Source organism: Zingiber officinale, chromosome 8A (genome assembly GCF_018446385.1).
Source record: "Zingiber officinale cultivar Zhangliang chromosome 8A, Zo_v1.1, whole genome shotgun sequence".
Taxonomy (NCBI): Eukaryota; Viridiplantae; Streptophyta; class Magnoliopsida; order Zingiberales; family Zingiberaceae; genus Zingiber; species Zingiber officinale.
This window is the reverse complement of record NC_056000.1, coordinates 2,035,605-2,058,297: the sequence shown is the minus strand read 5'-3', so window position 1 is coordinate 2,058,297 and position 22,693 is coordinate 2,035,605. Positions and strand designations below refer to the sequence as shown.

The 22,693-nt window shown below is 37.6% G+C and overlaps 4 protein-coding genes across 4 annotated transcripts; 3 read left to right on the top strand and 1 right to left on the bottom strand.

Annotated features, from left to right (window-relative positions):
* Positions 1–28: 28 nt before the first annotated feature.
* LOC122011830 lies at positions 29–5,494 on the top strand. The gene is made up of 7 exons (XM_042568221.1): positions 29–190; positions 279–496; positions 1,143–1,228; positions 3,845–3,991; positions 4,503–4,626; positions 4,855–5,141; positions 5,220–5,494. The coding sequence occupies exons 2-7, from the start codon at positions 307–309 to the stop codon at positions 5,310–5,312; spliced, it is 927 nt and encodes a 308-aa protein (XP_042424155.1). The 5' UTR covers positions 29–190; positions 279–306; the 3' UTR covers positions 5,313–5,494.
* A 1,035-nt stretch (positions 5,495–6,529) lies between these two features.
* Positions 6,530–9,083, bottom strand: LOC122011827 (GTP-binding nuclear protein Ran-3). The gene is made up of 8 exons (XM_042568220.1): positions 8,932–9,083; positions 8,750–8,819; positions 8,296–8,352; positions 8,095–8,212; positions 7,609–7,698; positions 7,347–7,526; positions 7,195–7,272; positions 6,530–6,750 (listed from the first exon to the last, which is right to left on the bottom strand). Exons 1-8 carry the CDS (start codon positions 8,932–8,934, stop codon positions 6,681–6,683), a joined length of 666 nt encoding a protein of 221 aa, XP_042424154.1. The 5' UTR covers positions 8,935–9,083; the 3' UTR covers positions 6,530–6,680.
* A 10,604-nt stretch (positions 9,084–19,687) lies between these two features.
* LOC122012044 (cytochrome b561 and DOMON domain-containing protein At5g48750-like) lies at positions 19,688–20,729 on the top strand. Its single transcript, XM_042568491.1, has 2 exons — positions 19,688–20,483; positions 20,610–20,729. The coding sequence occupies exon 1, from the start codon at positions 19,811–19,813 to the stop codon at positions 20,423–20,425; it is 615 nt and encodes a 204-aa protein (XP_042424425.1). The 5' UTR covers positions 19,688–19,810; the 3' UTR covers positions 20,426–20,483; positions 20,610–20,729.
* A 325-nt stretch (positions 20,730–21,054) lies between these two features.
* LOC122012045 (cytochrome b561 and DOMON domain-containing protein At4g12980-like) lies at positions 21,055–22,484 on the top strand. The gene is made up of 2 exons (XM_042568492.1): positions 21,055–21,210; positions 22,333–22,484. Exons 1-2 carry the CDS (start codon positions 21,055–21,057, stop codon positions 22,441–22,443), a joined length of 267 nt encoding a protein of 88 aa, XP_042424426.1. The 3' UTR covers positions 22,444–22,484.
* Positions 22,485–22,693: the final 209 nt, after the last annotated feature.

The following is a 22,693-nucleotide window of genomic DNA, read 5'->3' as shown; positions in this document are numbered from 1 at the left end:
AAGCACGTGCACGGAGATGGCCCAACCATGGACTTCAACTGTACAATATTGACTACTGAAATCGAAGACCTCGTTCGTTCCGTGCCCTTCGAGACCTATCGAAGTTGCCGCGGAAGCGTTCCATCCTTTCGATCGCCCCAAGTTCGATTTCTTCGTCATTTCCCGGATTCCACTCCATTCTTCTGCTGAGGTTGGATCCTTTCCCGAACCCCTAGATTTTCTCTTCTACTGGTTGTTTTTCCTGCAAATCGATGGTGACTGTTGAAATTTCCTTGTAGGGTTTGGCTTTTTTTCGGATCGGTTACGATGACGGGGGAGGTGCAGATGGTGCCCGAGGAAGAGAAGAGCCCCAAGGATTCCGATCCCCTTATCCGGAGACAAGCCGCGACCGAGTCTTCTTCGTCATCCGAGGGTTCGGATGAGATCAAGGACGAGGAGGCCGATGCTGGTTCCCCTGCTTGCTGCCGCATCTGCCTTGAAAATGATTCGGTTCCAGGTGATTGTTTTTTTTCCGGACAATTTGTACTTATATGTTTAACAGGTCGTTGACTTCGATCTAAATTGTTCTCTGAGATCAACTCGCTGTTGATTTTAGTTAGCAGTTTGGATTGTGTAGCTCACAGCTGAGTTAAGGAATTATCTCCGGTGGATGTTATTTGTTAGCTGTGATTAGGCATAATTCTTTCTAAAGTTGCCTAGTATTTATTTGTTTTTTATGGTCAGTTGGAACAAGCATCAGGAGGACTACATGAAATGCAACATGAATTTAAATAAGAAAAAAAATTCTAAAGCAATGGAATTGCTAGATTCAGACTCAATAGGAAGTAGGCTATTGAGATAATAAAATCAAGCTCCTATTTCAGACAATACTATAAGTATAATTGACCGACATTCTATCTTTATTCCCAATTAGCCTTTTGTTTATATTAAATTATTGATTATTTACCCAATGATATGAACTAAAAAATGCTCACTGTAAAAAGTTTGCTGAAGAAATGTATCATGGCTGTTTTATTAGATCATGCTAAGTGATTGTTGTTGTCGTCATGAGCTGCTTTACTTCATGACAGACTTTTCTTTGTACAATGGAAACTGTATTATCATTATTGCACACACAATAACCTTCTCTTTTTTTTCTGTAGATGATGAGTTGATATCTCCATGCATGTGCAAAGGCACTCAGCAGTTTGTCCATCGTTCATGCCTTGATCATTGGCGTTCAGTGAAGGCATATTATCTTATCCCTTGTGCTCCTATTGCATTATTATTCATTTACAATTTTTACAACCCTTCATTCTATGACATCATTGTGCTTGAAAGTTTTCAAAACAACAGAATGAATTTAATGATCTTTCGTCAAGTTATATGGTATATTCTTTAAAATATTTCATAAACATAATCAAGGGGCTATGCATATTTAAATTAATAGAAGCTGGTGACCTATGGATACAAATATTGATTCACTGAATAATGAATATTGCTGATATTCACCTTATACTGATTGCAGAGCAAACAAAACATGGTCAATTCTTATTTGAATGATATTTTATGTGAAAAGTATAATGCTAAATGTACCATGTGAAACATAGTCAATCCAGAATGATATGTAACATCACTACAAAATAGTGATTAAAGGGGGAGAAAAAGGGTTGACTACCTTTTAGTATTTTTTTTTTTGAGGATTTTAGATGCTCAAAGGTTATTAAATATATTCTTATATTATAATTCAGGATATAATTATTTATGATATGTGGATGTGGATCAATATGTTATCCAAGAAGTGGTTTATAAAGGTGTGACAATGAAGTTCATTGATTGGCTCCTAATTGCAAAGGATGCCATTGCAGTAAAATAATGATATTTACAGAAGGGATAATAAAAAAGAGAATGAGGAGTCCTGAATCTCTAAATATTTATCTTAACAAAGAAATAATTCTAGAACAGAATCGGTCATTTTGGATTGTATTTTAAGGATCTATATTGGTCTTTAGATTAACAATACTCACTATTCAGTTTCTTAATTTACATTTAGAATGACTAATATGGATATGTGAACTGATCTGGTAGTCTCATGTTGCCCTTTATCTGGTCTCTAGATGATGAGAAAGGGTGACATACGATATTCTCTTAAATTAAGATTAACCATATTTAAACTCTTTGAGATATGAAATCAAGATGTATGATCTGGATATTACATCATCTGATATTTTCAGTCAACAGATACATAAATAATGATCAAATGTGATACGATGGAAATGTTAAGCAAAGCAAGATTTGTTTATATGCTTGATGGCATAGATTGGTCATTACTAACCACATTCATAACATGAAAGTATGTGGGATTTACTATCATTTATACATAGGGCATCCTCTGGATAAATCAAGATTCAAGGTGATGCTCTAACTGTGTTTAATTTATTAAGAGTAGTGTAGTTTATTTGGTATGTGGATTTAGTTAGGTTGCTTTGAAGGAATTCCTTACTGGATAGTTTAATATTTTATCATTTTCAAATATGTCTATACCAAATTAATATAATTATTTATACTACCATTTTTTGATGACTGCTAAATTGTTCATTTATCCTGGAATATTGCTCTAGTTGTTGATGGTCAATTGCTGATTCTCATTTCTACATCTTCTTTTAGCTATTAATTAACTGTGGCTGCTTTAATTGAATAGTAAGTTGTACTTTATTTTCTATTGACTAGGATTGCAGCCTGTAACTTATGCTGCATAAGTTACAGACTGTTGAACTCTTTGTTTATCTTAATTGTTTATTCACTTCATTGTGAAACTATAATCACTTGCTTGTTAAATATGCAATACAACTTATAACTCATGTATCTTTGGGTGCTTTTCTTTGTCCAGACTTTCTCAATAGAAATATGCACAGAAGATTAAGCTTCATACTCTTATAGGTTACAATGCCCATTTTTTGTTGTCATCTTACACCAGTTATCAGGTGTTTTCTTTTACTATTTATGATAAAGATGAATGTTTGAGCCTTATTTAAACAATTAGTGCTTATTAGGGTTGGTTATTGCCATTGCAATAGTCATAATAATTTAGGGACTTCTAGAATTGCTTTCATTTTTCACTTGCTTGGGGAACACCCTTTGTTAATGTTGATTCAGATTTTGTTCTTTCTCTGTCATCAAGTTTCAATGGTTTATATGCTGAATGTTTTTAGTGATTTTATACTCATGAAAAATATTTTAAGAAATCAAAAAGGGCTTCTTATGGTGGATCAGTTAGGTGGATTTGATCAATTTTTCAGTACACATTTCGCTTGAAAGTGTTAACAAACCTTGGGCATAATGTTCATAGAAGTTAATTAGTAGGTAAAGAAGATTTGAGATGATTCAATGCTGAAGGTTGACATTGTATTGGATCATGAGCAGAAGCACAGTCATGGCAGTGCTTTCTTGATCATAAAACACTGAAAGATTTTAGTCATTAATCTTTTTTATTTTTGTTGTGTCGAGTAATCTTTGATATTTTCAAGATAGATTGATGTTAAACATGCCAATTCTTTTAAAATATACGAATGTAAATGCGCATATATTTCCTTTCACTATTTTTCTTGACAAACAGTCTGCAATAGTTCTCTTTTTTTGCTTGTGGTCCTGTCTAAAAACTATACTGCAATTTTGAAGCTGCTAAAATGAAATTATTTTCCTGACATCGACATATTGCTTCATCTAGAATTCTTGCATTCCCTTCAGTCTTGTCATTTCTTTATACTTTGCTGCCGCATAGATACCTTCCCATATAGAGAGAAATATTAGACTGATGTCTTGCACAAGTTGATGAGTATATCTCGTCTGATTGTAATATCTACAGGAAGGTTTTGCTTTCTCTCACTGCACAACATGCAAGGCTCAGTTCCATCTGCGAATAGAATATCTGGAGGATTACTCCTGGCGCAAAATAAAATTTCGCATTTTCGTAGCTAGAGATGTTCTCCTCGTCTTCCTTGCTGTACAGACTGTAAGAGAAAAGTTTAATGCATCTCTTGGCCTTTTGTGTTTGTATATTTCATAATTCCTTTTCTTGTTCTTGTTTTGTATTTCCCATTTGGTATGGCTGAATAAAGTAGTTGACTTGTCATTTGAAATATATTTTACACTCCATATCCTTTTCACTTGCAAAAGCTTTGGCATACCCCATGTCTGTTGCGCTTTATCTCCACTTAATGACAAAACATACCACAACAATGTAGTTATTGTTTTGTAGGATGTTACTTGCCATGATTAGTCCATTATCTTGAAAGATTTCACCTGAATTCTTAAGCTTTCATTAGTCATACAACATGCTAGATTAGGGAGCATGGACTGTGATTCTTTATGACACACATCAATCTGGATAATATATGTTTAGTAACTCTTTTTTGGTTCAGTTTGGTACCCAGAACCTTTAGCTAGATAAATGATCTTTGTTGGCATTAATTGGTCCATCTTGACGTGGAGGCAACTCTGGTAATTGCTTTATTTATTTTCAGGTCATTGCTACCATTGGCTGTATTGCTTACTCTCTGGACAAAAATGGGAACTTCAGAAATTCCTTTAGTGACAGCTGGGATAGCATATTATCCAAGCATCCAATTCCTTTCTACTACTGCATAGGTAAACCATTTTGTTACACTTGTTTTTATTGGCGATTGGCAACTCTAGAAATCCAGTTTAAAAGTCTAAGCAATGTATTATGTATAATCGCGTGACCTTTGCCAGAGTGTTTTTTTCCCTCTTTTGAGGATCTATACCTGAGGTTTTAATATAAATCTGAGAGGTGGTTGCTGCATGCATTTTGCTTCTTTATTTGTCACTTATATGACATGATTTTGGGCACTACAGGTGTATTAGTTTTCTTAGCCCTGCTCGGATTTTTTGGGTTGATACTCCACTGCTCATCCTTCAACACTAATGATCCCTGCATGACTGGTTGCCGAAACTGCTGCTATGGGTGGGGAATCTTGGATTGTTTCCCTGCTTCAATGGAGGCGTGCTTCGCTCTTGTAGTCATTTTTGTGGTTGTGTTTGCTATCCTAGGCATTGCCTATGGTTTCCTAGCTGCGACAATGGCCCTCCAAAGGATTTGGCAGAGGCATTATCACATCCTTACCAAGAGGGAGCTCACAAAGGCAAAAGACATTCAACCCCTTAACTCTTCTTCGTCCAAATTTTATCAATTAGCTTACTAGAGGATTCGTGTCAAACAGGAGTACGTGGTGGAGGACCTCCATGGATGCTACACGCCACCGAAAATGGATCCCGAGCATGAAGAGCGTCTGAGAGCGCTCAAACTTCTGTAGACGTAAGATTAAAGGTCTTGTGTTAAATGTAATAAGAAAGCTTGTGTTTGTTGTAAACGAACAGGTTGGTTCATTGTCTCTCTTCTTCTTCTTCTTTTTTTTTTTTGCACTAAATCAATCCTTGTTATTTAGTCGCCTGCTTTTTCATCATAGTTCTGAGTGTGATTTAAGATTTAAGATCATCACAATTTATCCTGCTAATGAAAAATGCTACGAATTATATGAGCCCTATTGTGACTCACTGCTCTAATCTATAAAATGTTTGTTTCGGAATTTAAACATTAATAAGTTTCAGTAATTGTTTTTTTCTCATTGTTGGAATTCATATATAACGAAATTTAGAAATGTAAAATAAGCAATAGATTGCAGGATTTGTTTTTTCTCCCTTCAATTCAGAAACTTGGAGTCAGATGTTCATCAAACTTACATAAACATAAACACTGGCAAATTTGGCACAACACTCGAAATCCAATTGTTCTTTATCCTATTTAGGAGGTTCGTTCTCCAAAAATGTCTTTCAAAGTTTTTTTTTATAAATTTTGCTAAATTATATTTATAATCTGTTTACGAAGGAGTGATAAACAAATTAAAATTATTGCACAATTAAAAGTAAAAATATTGCAAATTAAAATACACTCATTATTATTATTATTATTATTATTTTAGAGCGTGGGATGATGCTAGATTGGTAGGAAAACAGACATCCTTCTCCAGGCTACTCGTCAAGACCGAGAGGAAAAAAAAAATGGAGATGAATTTCATATTTGTACAATACATTAAAAGCAAAAGAACATATATTTTAATCATTACATTTACAAAATATAGTTATGTCACTTGTTAAATTCGATAAACGAATTTAAGCTGGATTCAACTCAATCAAACTTTTTAACAGAAACTTGATCAGATTTAGTGTGAAAAAAGAATAACACGTCAACTCATTTACAATCCTATTGTGAGTACTTCGAGATGATATTTAGAATAAGTTTCGTAACAATTGCATAATTGTCCAAATTATGGAAAAAGGTACTACCAAACTCATAAAATAATTGCAAGGTGAAATGCTACAGAGAAAATATTTGAATGTAATTCACCTCTGGTGACATAGGGCAGATCGAATGCAGAAAACCTCACTAGCAGAAACCTGGAAGCATTTTTTCCTCATTTGATACAAATAATAAGTAGAAAAACGCATCAAAATCACCACGACTTACTCCACATCAAACGAGAAAATTCCTTGAATCAACTAATCAAAGTATTCGACGTCAATTCTACAATGCAACTCCAACCAATGGTTCAAAAAACAAGTACACATCAAAAGATGACTGCTACAAGATTCAGTGCGGTGTTTTGTAGTATGAACCAACAAATCTAATCAAGCAGATCATCATCATCGTCAGGAAGAGGCTGAGCAGCAGCAGCAGCAAGCTCGGCTTCATGTCTGAGGGAAAAAAAATGATCGCACAATCAGAACAATTTGAAACAGGATAAGTAATGATAGTGAATGCAATGGACATAAATATGAAGAATAACTTACACTGATTTATTGAAAAACTATTTTTCAATGGACATGAATCGAACCATTAAGTCATATTTAATATTTTTTGTAACAAAAAACTAGGTCTGCCAATAGCATTCCTTTGGTTCTATAGTGAGCACCTATCAAGCATTCCTTATCAAGCACTCTATGTTTGAAATCTAAATTGACTATTTGGAAATTGAATATGTGAATTTATCATCATCCAACCACAAGAGATCCAAGAAACCTCCAAAAGATATAGAAATCAACCTTAAGATGACAACCAATAATCAAAAAAATACTAGAAATCACAAAGCAAATATTGAAATAATTTGTTATATGGAAGCATATATTAATTGAACATACTGTTGTTGTGCAGCCAAGTCAATCTGAACTTCTGGAGGCGCCAGTGCGGGTGATTCAACAAAGTGAAGGTTAGGATCCCTGTAATGACATTTACCATTAGTTTTTTCTGATTAAATAATTTCAAATGTATACCAGCACCCAACTATACTAACCCAGCAAGTTTCCTGGCTAGATAAAGGAATGGCTTCTCAAAGTTATAGTTGCTCTTTGCTGAAATCTCGTAGTACTGGAGATTCTTCTTCCTGTGGAATGTAACTTGCTTTGCTTTAACTTGCCTGCTCTTCACATCAACCTTATTTCCACATAGAACAATAGGGATATTCTCACAGACCCTGATTTCAAAACAAATTGGATAGTTAGATACTTTAAAATGTCAAGATATGCCTATTAAGTTCAATGCGCCTAGCAAACAACCTGCATAAATCTCGGTGCCATGTGGGAACATTCTTGTATGTCAATCTTGCAGTCACATCGAACATGATAATCGCACATTGACCGTGGATGCTATGAACCAAAGATGACAAGAATCAGGTTAAAACAACAATAACCATTCCACAACCAAATATTTACAGCACTAGATTGCAGATGCCATCCATCAAATTGGCAACTAAATTAAGAAAGCAACATGTTTGGCATTCATAAAAAAATGATTATTGATTGTTTTCTCACAAATATCTCTTTTAATTCTTTTTCTCACAGCAATGATATTGCCAGTGAATCACATATCAACACAGTATGTTTCTGTTATATCATATGCATTTGATAACATAAGACGTTTGCAATACATTGAAGAGAAACACGCATCAATCATTAGAGACTGAACAAGTGCCACCAAGTTAAACGAGCAGATTCAACCACCACAAAACACAATGACAATAGTGAAGAAGAGTCAGAACATACTAGTATCCATCTCTCAGGCCACCGAACTTCTCCTGACCAGCAGTATCCCAACAGTAGAATCGGATCTTGCCACAGTTTGTGAAGAAATCCAACGGATGGACCTCAACGCCAATAGTAGCTAAAGAAAATCCAAGACAGTGTGACAACATTAAGCATACTTAGTAAAAGATAAAAGAAATCTTACAATAGAATGATACTCACGTTCATACTTTTTCTCGAATTCGCCAGTAAGATGGCGCTTCACAAATGTAGTTTTCCCTGTGGCATGCCAAAGGATAACGAGGATCTTTAAGAGCAAGGTCCAAAGAAAGATTTTTTATTATTATTATTTTTAACAAATAACAAAACACACGCAAAAACGAACAAAAAATCGATTGACGAACAAGGGGAGGAAAAGTCGTGTGTTTCACCATGGAATGGACACGGCTAACATTGATTCCGTTATGGTGGCAGCAATATCTAGATGTTGTTTTAACAGAGAGAGAGAGTGAGAGAGAGAGAGAGAGAGAGCACCACCACCAAGAAATATGTTAGCCTCGATAACCGATCAAAGCAGAAAGACAATCATTTGGACGAATTTGAATCTACATAGTCCTGGGTCCTGGCGAAGGCGACGAAATGCAGAAAAAAATACAGACGAGCAAAAAGGATTCACCTGTTCCACCATCACCGACAAGGACGAGCTTAAAGCTAGGATAGTCCACGGTTTGCTGGTTCGGCAATGCCTGTAAACAGCATAAGCGATCCAAAAGATCGAGAAATCAACGACGACGACGACGACGATGCCTACGACAAAATTCTTGAAAAGAAGAAGAGGAAGTGGATCGGAGGCGTTACCATGCGATCGGCTTCGTATGCTGCAAAGGGGGCGAGGAGGAGAACAGAGACGGTGCGTCGATCGCAATGGCGGAGGCGAACCCTAAAAAGTGCTAGGAATTATGTGGTTTCCCACGCAGGGGTCAGCTTGATTTGAACGCGACTCTCTCAGCCGTTGAATTCACCGATCGACGCGACTCTCTCAGCCGTTGAATTCACCGATCGACGCGACGATCAAAAATTACCCAAATTGAGGTGGAATTGGCCCAGCCTTGTCGATGGCCTGAACGAATTATTTTTTTAATTCATGGACTTTTTTTTGTAAACAATAAAATTTAATATTAAGCTTTTATTTTTCTTCTTTGAGATCATTGGCCTCTGCTGATTTTTTTTATGGTTTTAAAAAAAATCCTAAAGAAGGAATTGATCAAGAACAGTATATATATATATATATTAAAGAATTTTGAATTATTCTGAATTCCCCATGTAAAATTTTAATTTTACTGTTAGTCTTTATTTGAACTCCCTAATCTATACTAATTTATCTAATTCATTATTTATGTACATATTATTCATCAAAAGGAGAGATAATTTCTCTTAAATTTAGTGTTATTTTCATGCACATATTATTTAGGTACCTGATAAAATATAGGTATAAAAGTTTATACTAAGATATAATTTTTCCTAAATTTAATATCATTTTCATGCACAGATTATTTAGGTACAAGACAAAATGTAAGTATAAAAAATTCATAATGAGATATAATTCTTCTTAAATTCAGCATCATTTAAACTAAAATTTAATATATTTTCTATCTAAATAAATATTATCTATAATAAATAGATCAACATTATCTATAAAGGTACATAATCCACTTTTATGTACAAAATATTTGAAATTAAGTATATATATATAGTTAATTGGGTATAATTATATAAGATTGTGCATAGGTAGTGAATTAAATGAATAGGTATGGATTAAAGAATTAAAATAAATGTTCTTTGTGATAGATACTACTGCAAAGTTAAAATTTTGCACGAGGATTTTAGGGTAATTAATTTTTTAAATATAATATAAATTCTAATATATATCTTTTAAAAAATTGATTGTTGTATGGAAATAAGAAACAATATTAGTATAGAAGATATTAGATTATTTAATGGGTACAAATATAAGATGAATATATATATCATCCCAATAAATATAAGAACGGAAGATATAAAATTATCAAATAAAAAATATTCTCTCTAAAAATTTTAAAAATAAAATAATTACACTCACAAATCAAGGTCAGACCCAATCTACACACGTTAAGGATGAATCCGCTTTTTGTGCAACAAGATCCGTGTCCTAGCATGTGTCCCTTGAACTAAAGTTGGATACGTTTAATTCAAACCACAATAAGTGGCTTGTGGGTTAAATAAGGCAATGCATAGAGTTAGGATTTGCAGTGATTTGGGCTAAATAAAGCTAAATCGTAGGATTCAGGGTTTAATAAGGTCGTTGAATCACTTTATATTGGGTCGGTGGTAGTAAACCGGTTCGACAAGTGATGGGATCGCCTTGAGGTCGAGCAACAAGAACACGAGGATGTTTGTAGTGTTGCAAACCAAATAATATGTAGCCGGAGATTTACAGAAAATTAACTGAATCTAAATATTCGAATTAAATTCAACTCACAGTTAAAATGACTTGAGCAGATAATCTCAGGCTGCCAGTAGAGACTGATTTTCTGACCTCAGAGTCTGAGCAATCAAAGCGTTCGAGCAGACTGAAGGATAGACAGGCAGAGCGGGAGACCGGTCAGACATATCAGAAGGACGAGTGGCCGACCCAGCAGATGAAGAGTCCAACCGAGCGGACAAACAGAGCAGCGGACCGAGGCCTGTGATCGACGCAGTTTCTTTGAAACAGATTCGTCTCACCTCCGGCAGTGCTTCGAGGTTTTCTCGAACCGTCTGTTTCTCAGGATACAACGGCAAAACCACGAATACAACCAAGCACTGGTTGTTCGTGGCGAACTGAGAATGCACCTGAGTACTATCACAAGTAGTTTAGCCGAGCGGATGCACGACTGAGAGAAAAGAATCGCGGAACGAAAGTGGAGGAATTCTCTTGCTTTTGATTCGCTTTCACTTTCTCTTCACTTTGCTCAAGATCCAGCCTCCTTATATAGAAGCTCTTATCTAGCTTGCAATAAATGATCAAATTATAATCATTTAATGCTGAATTTAATTTCGTCATTAATGGGTTTAATGTCTTTATTAATGTCGAGACGTTACAGAATCATTATTAATGAGATTAATGTCGCTATTAATACTGAAAATCACCATTAATGAGTTTAATGCCGCTATTAATGTCGAAACGTTATGGAATCAGCATTAATTTCACATTAATGCTTCCATTACACCCTTGAGCAAGATTCAAGTGGCAATATGTTGGTTCATTCTTTTGGGTAAATTTTACCTCAACCGGTTCGGCATTCGACATGCGCAAGTCGTGCTCGCGCACGAGTCAACCTTGGTTTAGTACAATCCGGACCCTGAATTTGCACTCACCCCTGCGCACTCACGCGTGAGAGAGTCTCTCCCCATGCATATGTTTACAATGCATGTGTAATAATTTAAACCAACAATAAAGCCAAAAGACTTCTAATGTGGGACTAAACTCATGCACAATAGAGTCTCTTCGTCTCCACCTCTTTATTCCATTCACATTTCCAACAACCCTCCACATGAATGGGAAACATGGTATGTGATAGCATTCAACAGTTGAGTCAAGTATAGAATAGGTAGGTTTTACCCTTTGAACCTTCCCGTGTGAAGATCTGGTTGCTTACTAGCTGATAGTAGACACGATGTCCTTGAACTATACTACCGTCTGTGTAAGCAGTGATAAATCTCACCCAAGACTCTCCCTGATACAACTCTGTTCTCATGAGTGTGTTCGTTCTTGGCCATGAATACGCCTGGTTCTGTGAGAAGCTCTAAGAATTGTGCCTCCAATTCTCTTCGAAACGACCCCACTTCTTTCTCACATAGGTGATCCCTCAAGAGTTATCATCTACTCGTTTTGATCATTAAAAGTCCATCGACTTATCCTGGTCTAGTCATTGTTTCATTGGGCCCCCCCCACAGTGTGTCTAGTCAGTGCAGATTAGTTGTCCCTTTGAATCTAGTTCTTAGGATCTCCAGTCAGCATACGTTGGGTGTCCTCTGCACTGATCGCTGACAACGACATCAAGCCCATTCTTCTTAATGAGCTTGCAACTAACTCTCGATTTAACCCTTTGATTAGCGGATCCGCTAGGTTATCCTTTAACTTCACATAATCAATAGTGATAATTCCAGTTGAGAGTAGTTGTCTAATGATATTATGTCTACGACGTATATGTCTAGACTTACCATTATACAGATGGCTCTATGCCCGACCGATTGCTGATTGACTATCGCAATGTATGCAAATCGCCGGCACAGGTTTCGGTCATAGAGGAATATCTTCTAAGAATTGTCGTAGCCATTTAGCCTCTTCATTGCACTTGTCAAGAGCTACAAACTCAGATTCCATCATGGATCTGGTTATTACGGTTTGCTTAGAAAATTTCCAGGAAATGACTGCACTTGCTAGAGTGAAGACATAGCCACTCGTAGACTTAGAGTCTTTTATGTTAGATATCCAACTTGAATCGCTGTATCCTTCAATCACAGCAGGATATCTCGTGTAGTGCAGTCCATATTCACGAGTATATCTCAAGTACCTCAATACTCTTGTTATCTCTTTCCAGTGCTCAACACCGGGATTACACGTGTATCTACTCAATTTGCTTACTGCGTAGGCCAAGTCTGGTCGAGTACAACTCATCAAGTACATCAGACTTCTAATCACTCGAGAGTATTCTATTTTGTGAGATACTTTCACCACGATTTTTCGATAGATGTTGACTCATATCTATCGACGTTCGTGCCAACGTAGTATCACCCTTGGTGAATTTCTCAAGAATCTTGTCCACGTAATGGGACTGACTAAGAACAAGTCATTCTGTCGTTCTAAGAATTTTAATTCCTAGAATCACATCAGCTAGACTCATGTCTTTCATGTCAAATCTTGAGTTCAACATATCTTTAGTGGATTTGATTATCTTATCATTGTTCCCAATGATAAGTATGTCATCTACATAGAGGTACAAGATGACATATCACTCTCTGTGGCTCTCATGTAGGGACATTTATCACATTCATTGATCTTGAATCCACATTCCTTCATGGCATTATCGAATTTCTCATGCCACTGCTTTGGTGCTTATTTCAAGCCATATAATGACTTCACCAATCTACATACCTTGTTTTTCTATCCTGGCACAGAAAACCCCTCAGGTTGGTCCATGTAGATTTTCTCTTCTAAATCTCTATTTAGAAATGTTGTCCTTACATCCATTTGATGTACTTCGAGATTCTATAGAGCGGCAATCGCCAACAATACTCTAATGAAATTTATTCTCGATACCTGAGAGTATATATCGAAGTAGTCAAGGTCTTCTCGTTGTCGGTATCCTTTAATTATCAATCTGGCCTTGTATTTATAGACTGTGCCATCTGATTTCATTTTCTTCTTGAAGATCCACTTGCAACCTAGTGGTTTATTTCCAGGAGGAATATCCACAAGTTCCCAAGTGTGATTTTGCAAGATAGATTCTATCTCAGATGCAATTGCCTCTTTCCAGTGAGGTCCATCAGAAGAGCCTACAACTTCTGAGTAACTTCGGGGCTCACTCTCCAACATGAAAGTGATAAAATCCGATCCATAGGATTTTTCTACCCGAGCTCTTTTGCTCCGTCTAGGCTCAACCTCCACGGGTTCCTCGTCATCATCATCTTCTTCTTTGCCGTGTGTTCCGGTTGCTCGTTTTGAGGGGCTAGCATCCTCACGGGTCTTATACGAAAACACATGCTCGAAGAAAGAGACATTTCTCGATTAAATTATCGAGTTCTTGTGTATCTCCAGTACGTGTGACTCATACACAGAAAATCGATAAGCACTGCTGTTATGTACATATCCAATAAATATACACCTTATTTAAAAGGTAATTAACTGTTAACACAACTTCCTCCCCCACATGGACTCTGGCAATCCAGAGCTTAATAGAAGAGCATTCATCATCTCCTTAAGAGTTCGATTCTTTCGCTCAGCAACTCCGTTTTGCTGAGGAGTATATGAAGCTGTTGTTTCGTGTCTAATCCCATGTTCAGCACACAACTCAGCGAATGGTGACACATATTCACCGCCTCGGTCACTTCGAACCACCTTAATTTTTCTATTAAGTTGGTTTTCAACCTCATTCTTATAGAGAGCAAATTTCTCTATAGCTTCATCCTTACTTTTGAGAAGATACATATAACAATATTTTGTGTTATCATCTACAAAAGTGATGAAGTATTTATTACCACCACGTGTTGGTGTACCTTTTAGGTCGCACACATCAGTGTGGATTAGGTCAAGTGGTTCATTATTTCTTTCAATATGTTGAAAGGATGACCTTGTCATTTTCACTTCAACACAAATCTCACACTTGTGTTTTGGGTCAAGGTGGAATGTAGGTATGCTTTGCATGTTTATTAATCTACGCAACACATCGTAGTTGTACATGTCCTAGTCTATCATGCCACAAACACGAAGACTCAAGCATATAAGTGGAAGAGCTTTCATTTTTATTTATCTTGGGCCTAATGGTCATTACATTCAGCTTAAACATCCCATCAGATACATAGCCTCTTCCTACAAACATTCCATTTTTAGACAATACAACTATGTCTGACTCAAAAATAATGCGAAAGTCATACTTGCTTAACAGTGATCCGGACACTAGATTCTTCTGAATCTTCGGAACATACAACACATTGTTCAAAGTGAGGTCCTTACCCGAGGTCATCTTCAGCACCACCTTTCCTTGGCCCATGATGTCCGAGGTTGCTGAGTTCCCCATGAACAGTTTGTCTCTAGTGACTTCCTCGAAGTTGTAGAGCAGCTCCTTGTTGCAACACATATGTCTGGTGGCTCCAGTATCGATCCACCATTGTCGTGGGTTTGAACCGATCAGGTTCAACTCAGAGACCACAGCGCAGAGGTCGTTCATTTCTGGTCCCTCGTTCAAGTTGGCCTCTTGCTTCTTCTTCGACTTTTTGCACTCCGAATATTTGTGACCCACTTTGTCATAGTTGAAGTACTTCCCAGAGAACTTCTTCTTGCTGATGCCTCCTCTGGGCCCCATCTTGAAAGACTTGGGGTTCTTCCGCTTCGAGCTTTGACCGAGCTCGACCACGTTGGCTTTCATAGTAGCATGAGAGAATAGTTTCCTCTCTGAACTCTTGTTGTCTTCTTCGATGCGAAGTCGAACAATGAGTTCCTCCACATTCATCTCCTTCCACTTGTGCTTCAGGTAGTTCTTGAAGTCGTTCCAGCCGGGAGGTAGTTTCTCAATGATAGCAGCCACTTGGAAGGTTCCACTAAGAACCATCCATTCTGAGTGGATCTCGTGCAAGATCACCCGAAGCTCCTGGACTTGGCTGATCATCATCTTGGAGTTAACCATCTTGTAGTCCAGGAATTGGCCCACGATGAACTTCTTTGCCCCTGCATCCTCCGTCTTGTATTTCTTGTCCAGGGACTCCCACAGCTCCTTAGTCATTCTCTTCATGCTATACACAGCGTACAGCGAGTCGGCAAGGCAGTTGAGGATATAGTTTCGGTAAAGGAACTCATAATGAGTCCATGCCTCCACTGTACTGATGGTTTGCGCATCAACATCCTTAGTGCGCTTGGGAGGGTCCTCGGTCAAGAACCGAGCCAGTAGAAGAGCATCTTCTGCTGCCACCTCTTGAAGTTCAGTCCACTGAACTTCTCTGGCTTTTCCCCATGACTGATTGACACAGTTCCAATCGGGGCGGAGGGGGCCTGCACGTGTTGAGTCTGTTGCACCTTAACATTTTGTTCTGTGGCCATCTCAACAGAATCGAGTCTGTTTCAAGATTGTTGCAAACCAAACAATCTGTAGCCGGAGATTTACAGGAAATTAGCTGAATCTAAATACTCGAATTAAATTCAACTCACAGTTAAGATAACCTGAGCAGATAATCTCAGACTGCCAGCAGGAACTAGTTTTCTGACCTCAGAGTCTGAGCAATCAAGACTTTCGAGCAGACTGAAGGATAGACAGGCAGAGCGGGAGACCGGTCGGGCAGATCCGAAGGGCGAGTGGCCGACCCAACAGATGAAGAGTCCAACCGAGCGGACAAACAGAGCAGCGGACCAAGGCCTGTGATCGACGCAGTTTCCTTGAAACAGATTCGTCTCACCTCCGGCTGTGCTTCGAGGTTTTCTCGGATTGTCTGTTTCCCAGGATACAACAGCAAAACCACGAACGCAACCAAGCACTGGTTGTTCATGGTGAACTGAGAATGCACCTGAGTGTTATCACAAGTAGTTTAGCCGAGCGCATGCACGACTGAGAGAAAAGAATCGGGGAATGAAGGTGGAGGAATTCTCTTGTTTTGCTTCGCTTTCGCTTTGCTTTCACTTTCTCTTCGCTTTGCTCAAGATCCAGCCTCCTTATATAGGAGCTCTCATCTAGCAACATTAATTTCACATTAATGCTCCCATTACACCCTTGAGCAAGATTCAAGTGACAATATGTTGGTTCATTCTTTTGGGTAAATTTTACTTCAACCGGTCCGACATTCGACATGCGCAAGTCGTGCTCGCACACGAGTCAACCTTGGTTTAGTACAATCCGAACCCTGGATTTGCACCCATCCCCTGCGCACTCATGCGTGAGAGAGTCTCTCCCCATGTATATGTTTACAATGTATGTGTCATAATTTAAACTAACAATAAAGCCTAGACTTCTAATGTGAGACTAAACTCATGCACAATAGAGTCTCTTCGTCTCCACCTTTTTATTCCATTCATATTTCTAACATGTAGTCGACCTAAGGCAGAAAGAGATGATGGTATGTCCGACTCCTACAAAGGTCACTTGAGCAATTGAACACCTGACACTGGATCTAGCACTCTCTCTACAGTCTATGAACACACATCGAAACTATAACTATTTAGAAGAATTAGAGGAGAGGCCAAGACGGATCTGAAAATCCGTCCGGTGTTCAAATCAAGTGTAGAGAAGAGAATTAGATGAATCAACAGATAAAAGCAGTTAGCTAGCCTAGAATAACCTCATGTATTTCCACGTGCATATATAGGTATTCCTTTATTCTAGTTTAGGAGAGAGAGATCCTACCGATCTACTCCTAGCCCTCTAGTATTTTTTTTTCAAAGATACTCTTGGATTTGTAAAAATTATCCTAACAGTTACTATAATATATCTATGATGAACTCAAAATTTAAGATTTATATTATGTAGAAGTTATCTAATAACTGTTATAATATATGAAAGATATTTAGTAATTGTTATAATAAATATGTTTAGTATGAGTTTAGTAGTTATGATTTAAAATTTAAGATCTCTGAACATTATTATATTAAAATTTATTTATGAACTTGATCAAAATTATTTAAATTTTATTAAAATTATTTAAATTTATCAAAATTATTTTAAAACGGCTGTAAAAATTATTATGCAGATGTTACAATCTTAAATCCTAAATACTAAACACGTTGATTAGTAGTTTATTCATCTTATAGTAACTATTCGATATAATTTCTATAGATATAAACTCTAAATCTGAAATCTTTGACTCATTTTAAACAAATAGTAAAAGTTATCAGCTAACTTCTACCGTAACATTTGAGGGATATTTTCATGATAAAATGGACGTTCATTTGTTTTTTTTAGCTTATACGATGTTTGTCTTATTAATTTGGGCGGCCATTTGATGTTTGCCCATGTCCATTCAATTAATCCATAAAAAATTCAGCGAAACGAAAGAAGTAGGCACCGTCGTTCCACCAATCACCGAAATGTCTTCCATGCCGATTGATGACAAGGCATGGAACCAAAAAAGCGACGAAGGAACCTTCGTCAACAAGGACTTATCATTTACATGCAAAACACCGCACCGAATCGTTGACTCGATCTTTCCTGTTAATTCACACAGTTTTATATAAAAATAATTTGAAATCAAGAAAGAAAAAACAAATACGGCATCACATGTAGAGACAGTTTCAATAAGAACCCCGGCTGACAAACTTAAGTTAACAGTCAGCTCCTGGTTAGGCTGCCAACGAGCTCACCAGCAGTTAGCAAACTCACAGCTAGGCAGTTGGCTCACACACAAGCGACCTGGCTATGGCTAGGCAATCACCACGTAGTACGAGCTTATCAACTTGCCATTAGGTTTGGGACTACAGTCAAACATTGTCCGCTGAACGCTCTTTCCCTGGGTTGACTGAACTCCTGCTCTAGCTACCACAGACGGAATGACAACTAAGCTTTTATCTGAACTCTTCTAGCTCGTTGGATCACCTCAAGCCCAGTCAACACGCATCATCAATCTCTACACGCCTTGACAACTAGCTCATCGCTGCCTGGCGCGGTCAGTCATTTCGGCGGCGTCGATCGCTTATAAATAACACACGATTCCCACGTCCGCTAAGGACCACGACAGACTCCTCCAAGCCCGTCATCCGCCATTAGGCTTCCAGCTCAAGCATCTAGCAAGCAGAGGCCGATCGAGCTGGGAGTAGTGATTCGACCATCTGGATCCCCAGCGCTTTGATTGATCGAAGCTTCGTGTTTCATATCACTGAGATCTAGCCATGGCGGCGGCCAACTCCACGAACAACAACATGCTACATGCGGTAACTGCAGAATCCAACAGCGAAGGCAGCCGCGACAGCAGAAGCAGAAGAGTTGCTAATAATAGTACGAGGGATGACGCCGTTGCTGGTTTTGCGCGCGGAGGAGGAGCCGGCGGCGAGCGGATCCAACGCAGGCAGGTGGCGTCGGCGAGGAGGGCGGAATACGTAGAGGTGGAGAACATCAACGAGGAGGCGGACGCGTTCATCAGGCGATTCAGGCAGCAGCTCCACCTGCAGCGCCTGCAATCCATCGAGAATTACAACCAGATGCTCGCTCGAGGCCTCTGAGTTACCACATCGATTTGATCTTTCGTGTTTGCTTTAATATGTTTTTATTCATATCTTTATTAGCAACGTATATGCATTGGTTTAATATATAAGCATTAAAAAGGAAAAAAAATATTTAAAAAGGTAAATTCTAATCACCTGTCTTAATATCTCTTATCTAGTTTCCTAAGTACCCATTCACATCTTTTTTCTATTTTTCTATATATTCAATCTTTTAATTTAACATCTCAAGAAGGAAACGAGATTGAGTGTTGTCATATACCATAGAGATGAAAGGAAGTCCTCCAACAGACAGTTGCCTACACTACAAGAAAATTACTTTTCCGTAGCGCGTTATTAACAGCGCACATTAAAAGCACGCCGTTAATAATATTATTAACGGTGTGCATATTAATATGTGCTGTTAATAGTATAAATTTGAAGAAAAAAAGAGACATTAACAGTGCACATTAAAAGCATGCCGTTAATATTATTATTAACGGCATGCAGGTTAACGTGAGCTGTGAATAGTAAATAATAACAAGGGCATAAAAAAATGGCACGCTGTTAATACATCTGTTTATTATCAACGACGCGTGGTACGCCGCAAATGAAATTACAAAAATGTAATGTTTATTTTATCCAGCCTTTTTCTTTTATTTCTGCCTCTTTCTTTTATGTCTTTCCCAAAACCCTCGCGCCTCTACTCTCCGCGCTCCTCGCGCCTCTAATCTTTGCCTCCTTCTCACCGCCTTTCCGCCATCTTCTTCTTCGTGGCTCAACCTCCGAATCATTCAGGCGATTAATCCGTCAGGCGGTGTAATGATCGAGTACCAGACCCTAATCACCTTCCGCCAGACCGACAACACGATGGGGGTGAAGACCTACAACATCACCAAGTACGAACCCATCTCCGAGGGTCCGATCGTGTACGAGACGTCGGATTTGGTGACAGAGTTCGCCGATGGTGTGGTGCGGATGCTCAGGAAGGTGAAGCTACCCAAGGGGACAACGATGGTGAACCAGGTGTGGCAGATGGAGGCAAAGGTCATGGATGGTGTGCCCCAGAAGGACAATTTCAAGCCTTTGAAGTCGATGGGGAAGGTGGATCTCCTCAGTAGAGGAATCTCCGCCACTGGGTCTTCAACATCCAGAAGCAAAATTGTGAGTGAGATTTTAGCGATTTCCATCTTGTTATTTACTCAAAAACTCCTCTCTGGTAGCAAAAATAACTTCTTAGGGTTCATCGTCGCTGTCATCTTGTGCACTGATCTTGGGGGAATTTGTGGGCGAGCTCAGCTATTTCATACCGCCACGACGCCATCCGGAGATCTAAATCTGCAGCTTGGAGATTTCGTTTCAGGCGATGTTTCTTACTCCTTTTCACTTTCTATTTTGATTTCATCCATTCGTTTTGATCCATGTGCTTTTGATTGAGGAAAGTGGCGATGGGTGCGAGCGAAATGCTTGTCAAAATCTATCCTCAGGAACTCAGGTTCACTTTGGACGTTAATAATATAGAGTACATGTTCTGTTCAACTTGTTAACAATTCCAAAGATTTTATTGCATTCAAGGTTAAAACTACATCTCCTAAGTGATATTGTGTTCGTTCAAATGCAGGAATCATCTACCAAGATCAACATGCGATTTCATAGTTACTACACAAGCATCAAAGGACACCCCATCTAATATGCAGTTAAAAGATAAGTTCCTGATTTAGACCACAGTTGTTCCTATGGTTGTATGGATGAGGACATCATTCCAAGTTTTTTCTGAAAAGAAACTGGCAGGTATATCCAAGAGAACAAGTTGATAGTTGTTCTTGTCAGTCCACCACATTCTCTAGAGGTAGAAATAAACAAAGTGGTTTTCAAGCAGGATCTGGCCTTTAAAACTCTTGATTCAGCTTACCCTATTGTAACTGTCAAGAGTGAGCTAATTAAGGAAGTTCTTATGGCGAGAGAAACTTCTGTTTCCAACTATCAAGAGTGAGCTATTCTGGACTGTACACACTTAACAATGATAGTTTTTCATTTTGGCTGAAAAGAGAGTCCGCAGACCCTGCATGGTTTACCTCCATGTTTCTTGCCAAATCCTTGGCTATGACATTGGTGTTAGTGGCTGGACTACTGGTCTTGCCCTTGGGAACAAATCCAAGGGTATTGTGCACACCACTCACAGGAACATTGGCATCACCCTCTTCACTCTTTGCACTTTACAAGTAAGTTGCAACTCCCATTCCTTTTCCTTATCAAATCAATTAAGTTTTGGCACATATTTTAACTTTAGTGAATGAAATATCTATAAGTTAGCTATTAGTTCTTGTGTTTGAAGAAATAGGGAACTCTTTGGAGATTCATGTAGTAGTTTTAAATTTTGAGCAACTTGAAGTGCCTCTCTAGAGGTGTCATATTTGCTATTATAAACTCTTCTAGATCTTACAAACGATGTTGCGCATTTTTTTAAGTTTAGCAAGATAAATGAACAAGATTAGACTATATTGAGTTCACATTATTAATGTTCATGAATATGAACAAGCTTGCATATTTTTAAGTCTACCCTCGTTCCTTCTTTAGTAGCTACCAAATAGATGTACATAGTTAAGGTCTATATCATACTTGCATTATTGCTTTGTCTGATTATTTCCTATGTTCCTGTTTTGAAATTGCTTTGTTTGGTAGTTATTTAAATAGTTTGTTACCTATGTTGAAATTTAACAATTAGATGTACATAGCTACCCTTGTTCCTGTTTTGAAATTGCTTTCTTCGATAGTTATTCAAATAGTTTGTTAACTATGTTGAAATTTAACAATTAAATAAGATAAAAGTTCTTGTGATACAATGATTTCTAGTTATTTATGTTGTCAAATGGAAAAGAAAGCAATTGCAATTTTGGAAGTATCTCTTTGAATATCAACAAAGTGCTTCATTTTGGAGTTGATTCCTCATGCCAAATCTTAAGCTGAATTGCCTTTTTGTATCAAACATTTTTATACAAACTTTAGATGCAAACTGAGTTGGTTGAATTTGATCCAATCACAAATTAGTTTAAAAATCTTGATGTTACTTTCTTATAAATTAGTTCTTGTTATCATTTTATATGACGATTAAATCTTGATGTTGCTTTCTTATGAATTATCATTTTTTTTTACAGAAAAAAAATACAAGAATGTCCACCTGAATCTATACTTGTTCTTCCTGAAGCTAGTTAGAGAGTCTTAATTAGCTTCTTAGTGTTATATTATGATACTTATTCTACAGTAGTGAAGGTAGAGAATTTTATTGTATTTTTTCCTACAATTTGTTCATTAATTGTTAGAATTTTGCTGAAAAATATATTCAGGTCGACAATCATGAATTCTGGTTCATGGGGTTTCTGAACTACGACATTGCTGTGCACCATATGTACGAAGCTTTGTGCTATTTGCAAAAGGAAGCATCGCCGCAACGATAGATCTAGATGTTTCAACTGTGTAACTTTGGTACTCGGCAATAGACTTAGGGTCTTTCTTTAGTTCATGTCAATATTTATAATGTTGTTTAGAGAAATTGATGAGCTTTGTAAAATGATTATTAGATGAATAAAAATTATGTATTCACATTTTGATTTTATTTTATAATTTTTATTCTATTTTAAGTGGTGTATGAATTGGGATAATGTCTAAATTTTAAATTTGTATTATATATTTTAAATAAATATTAGT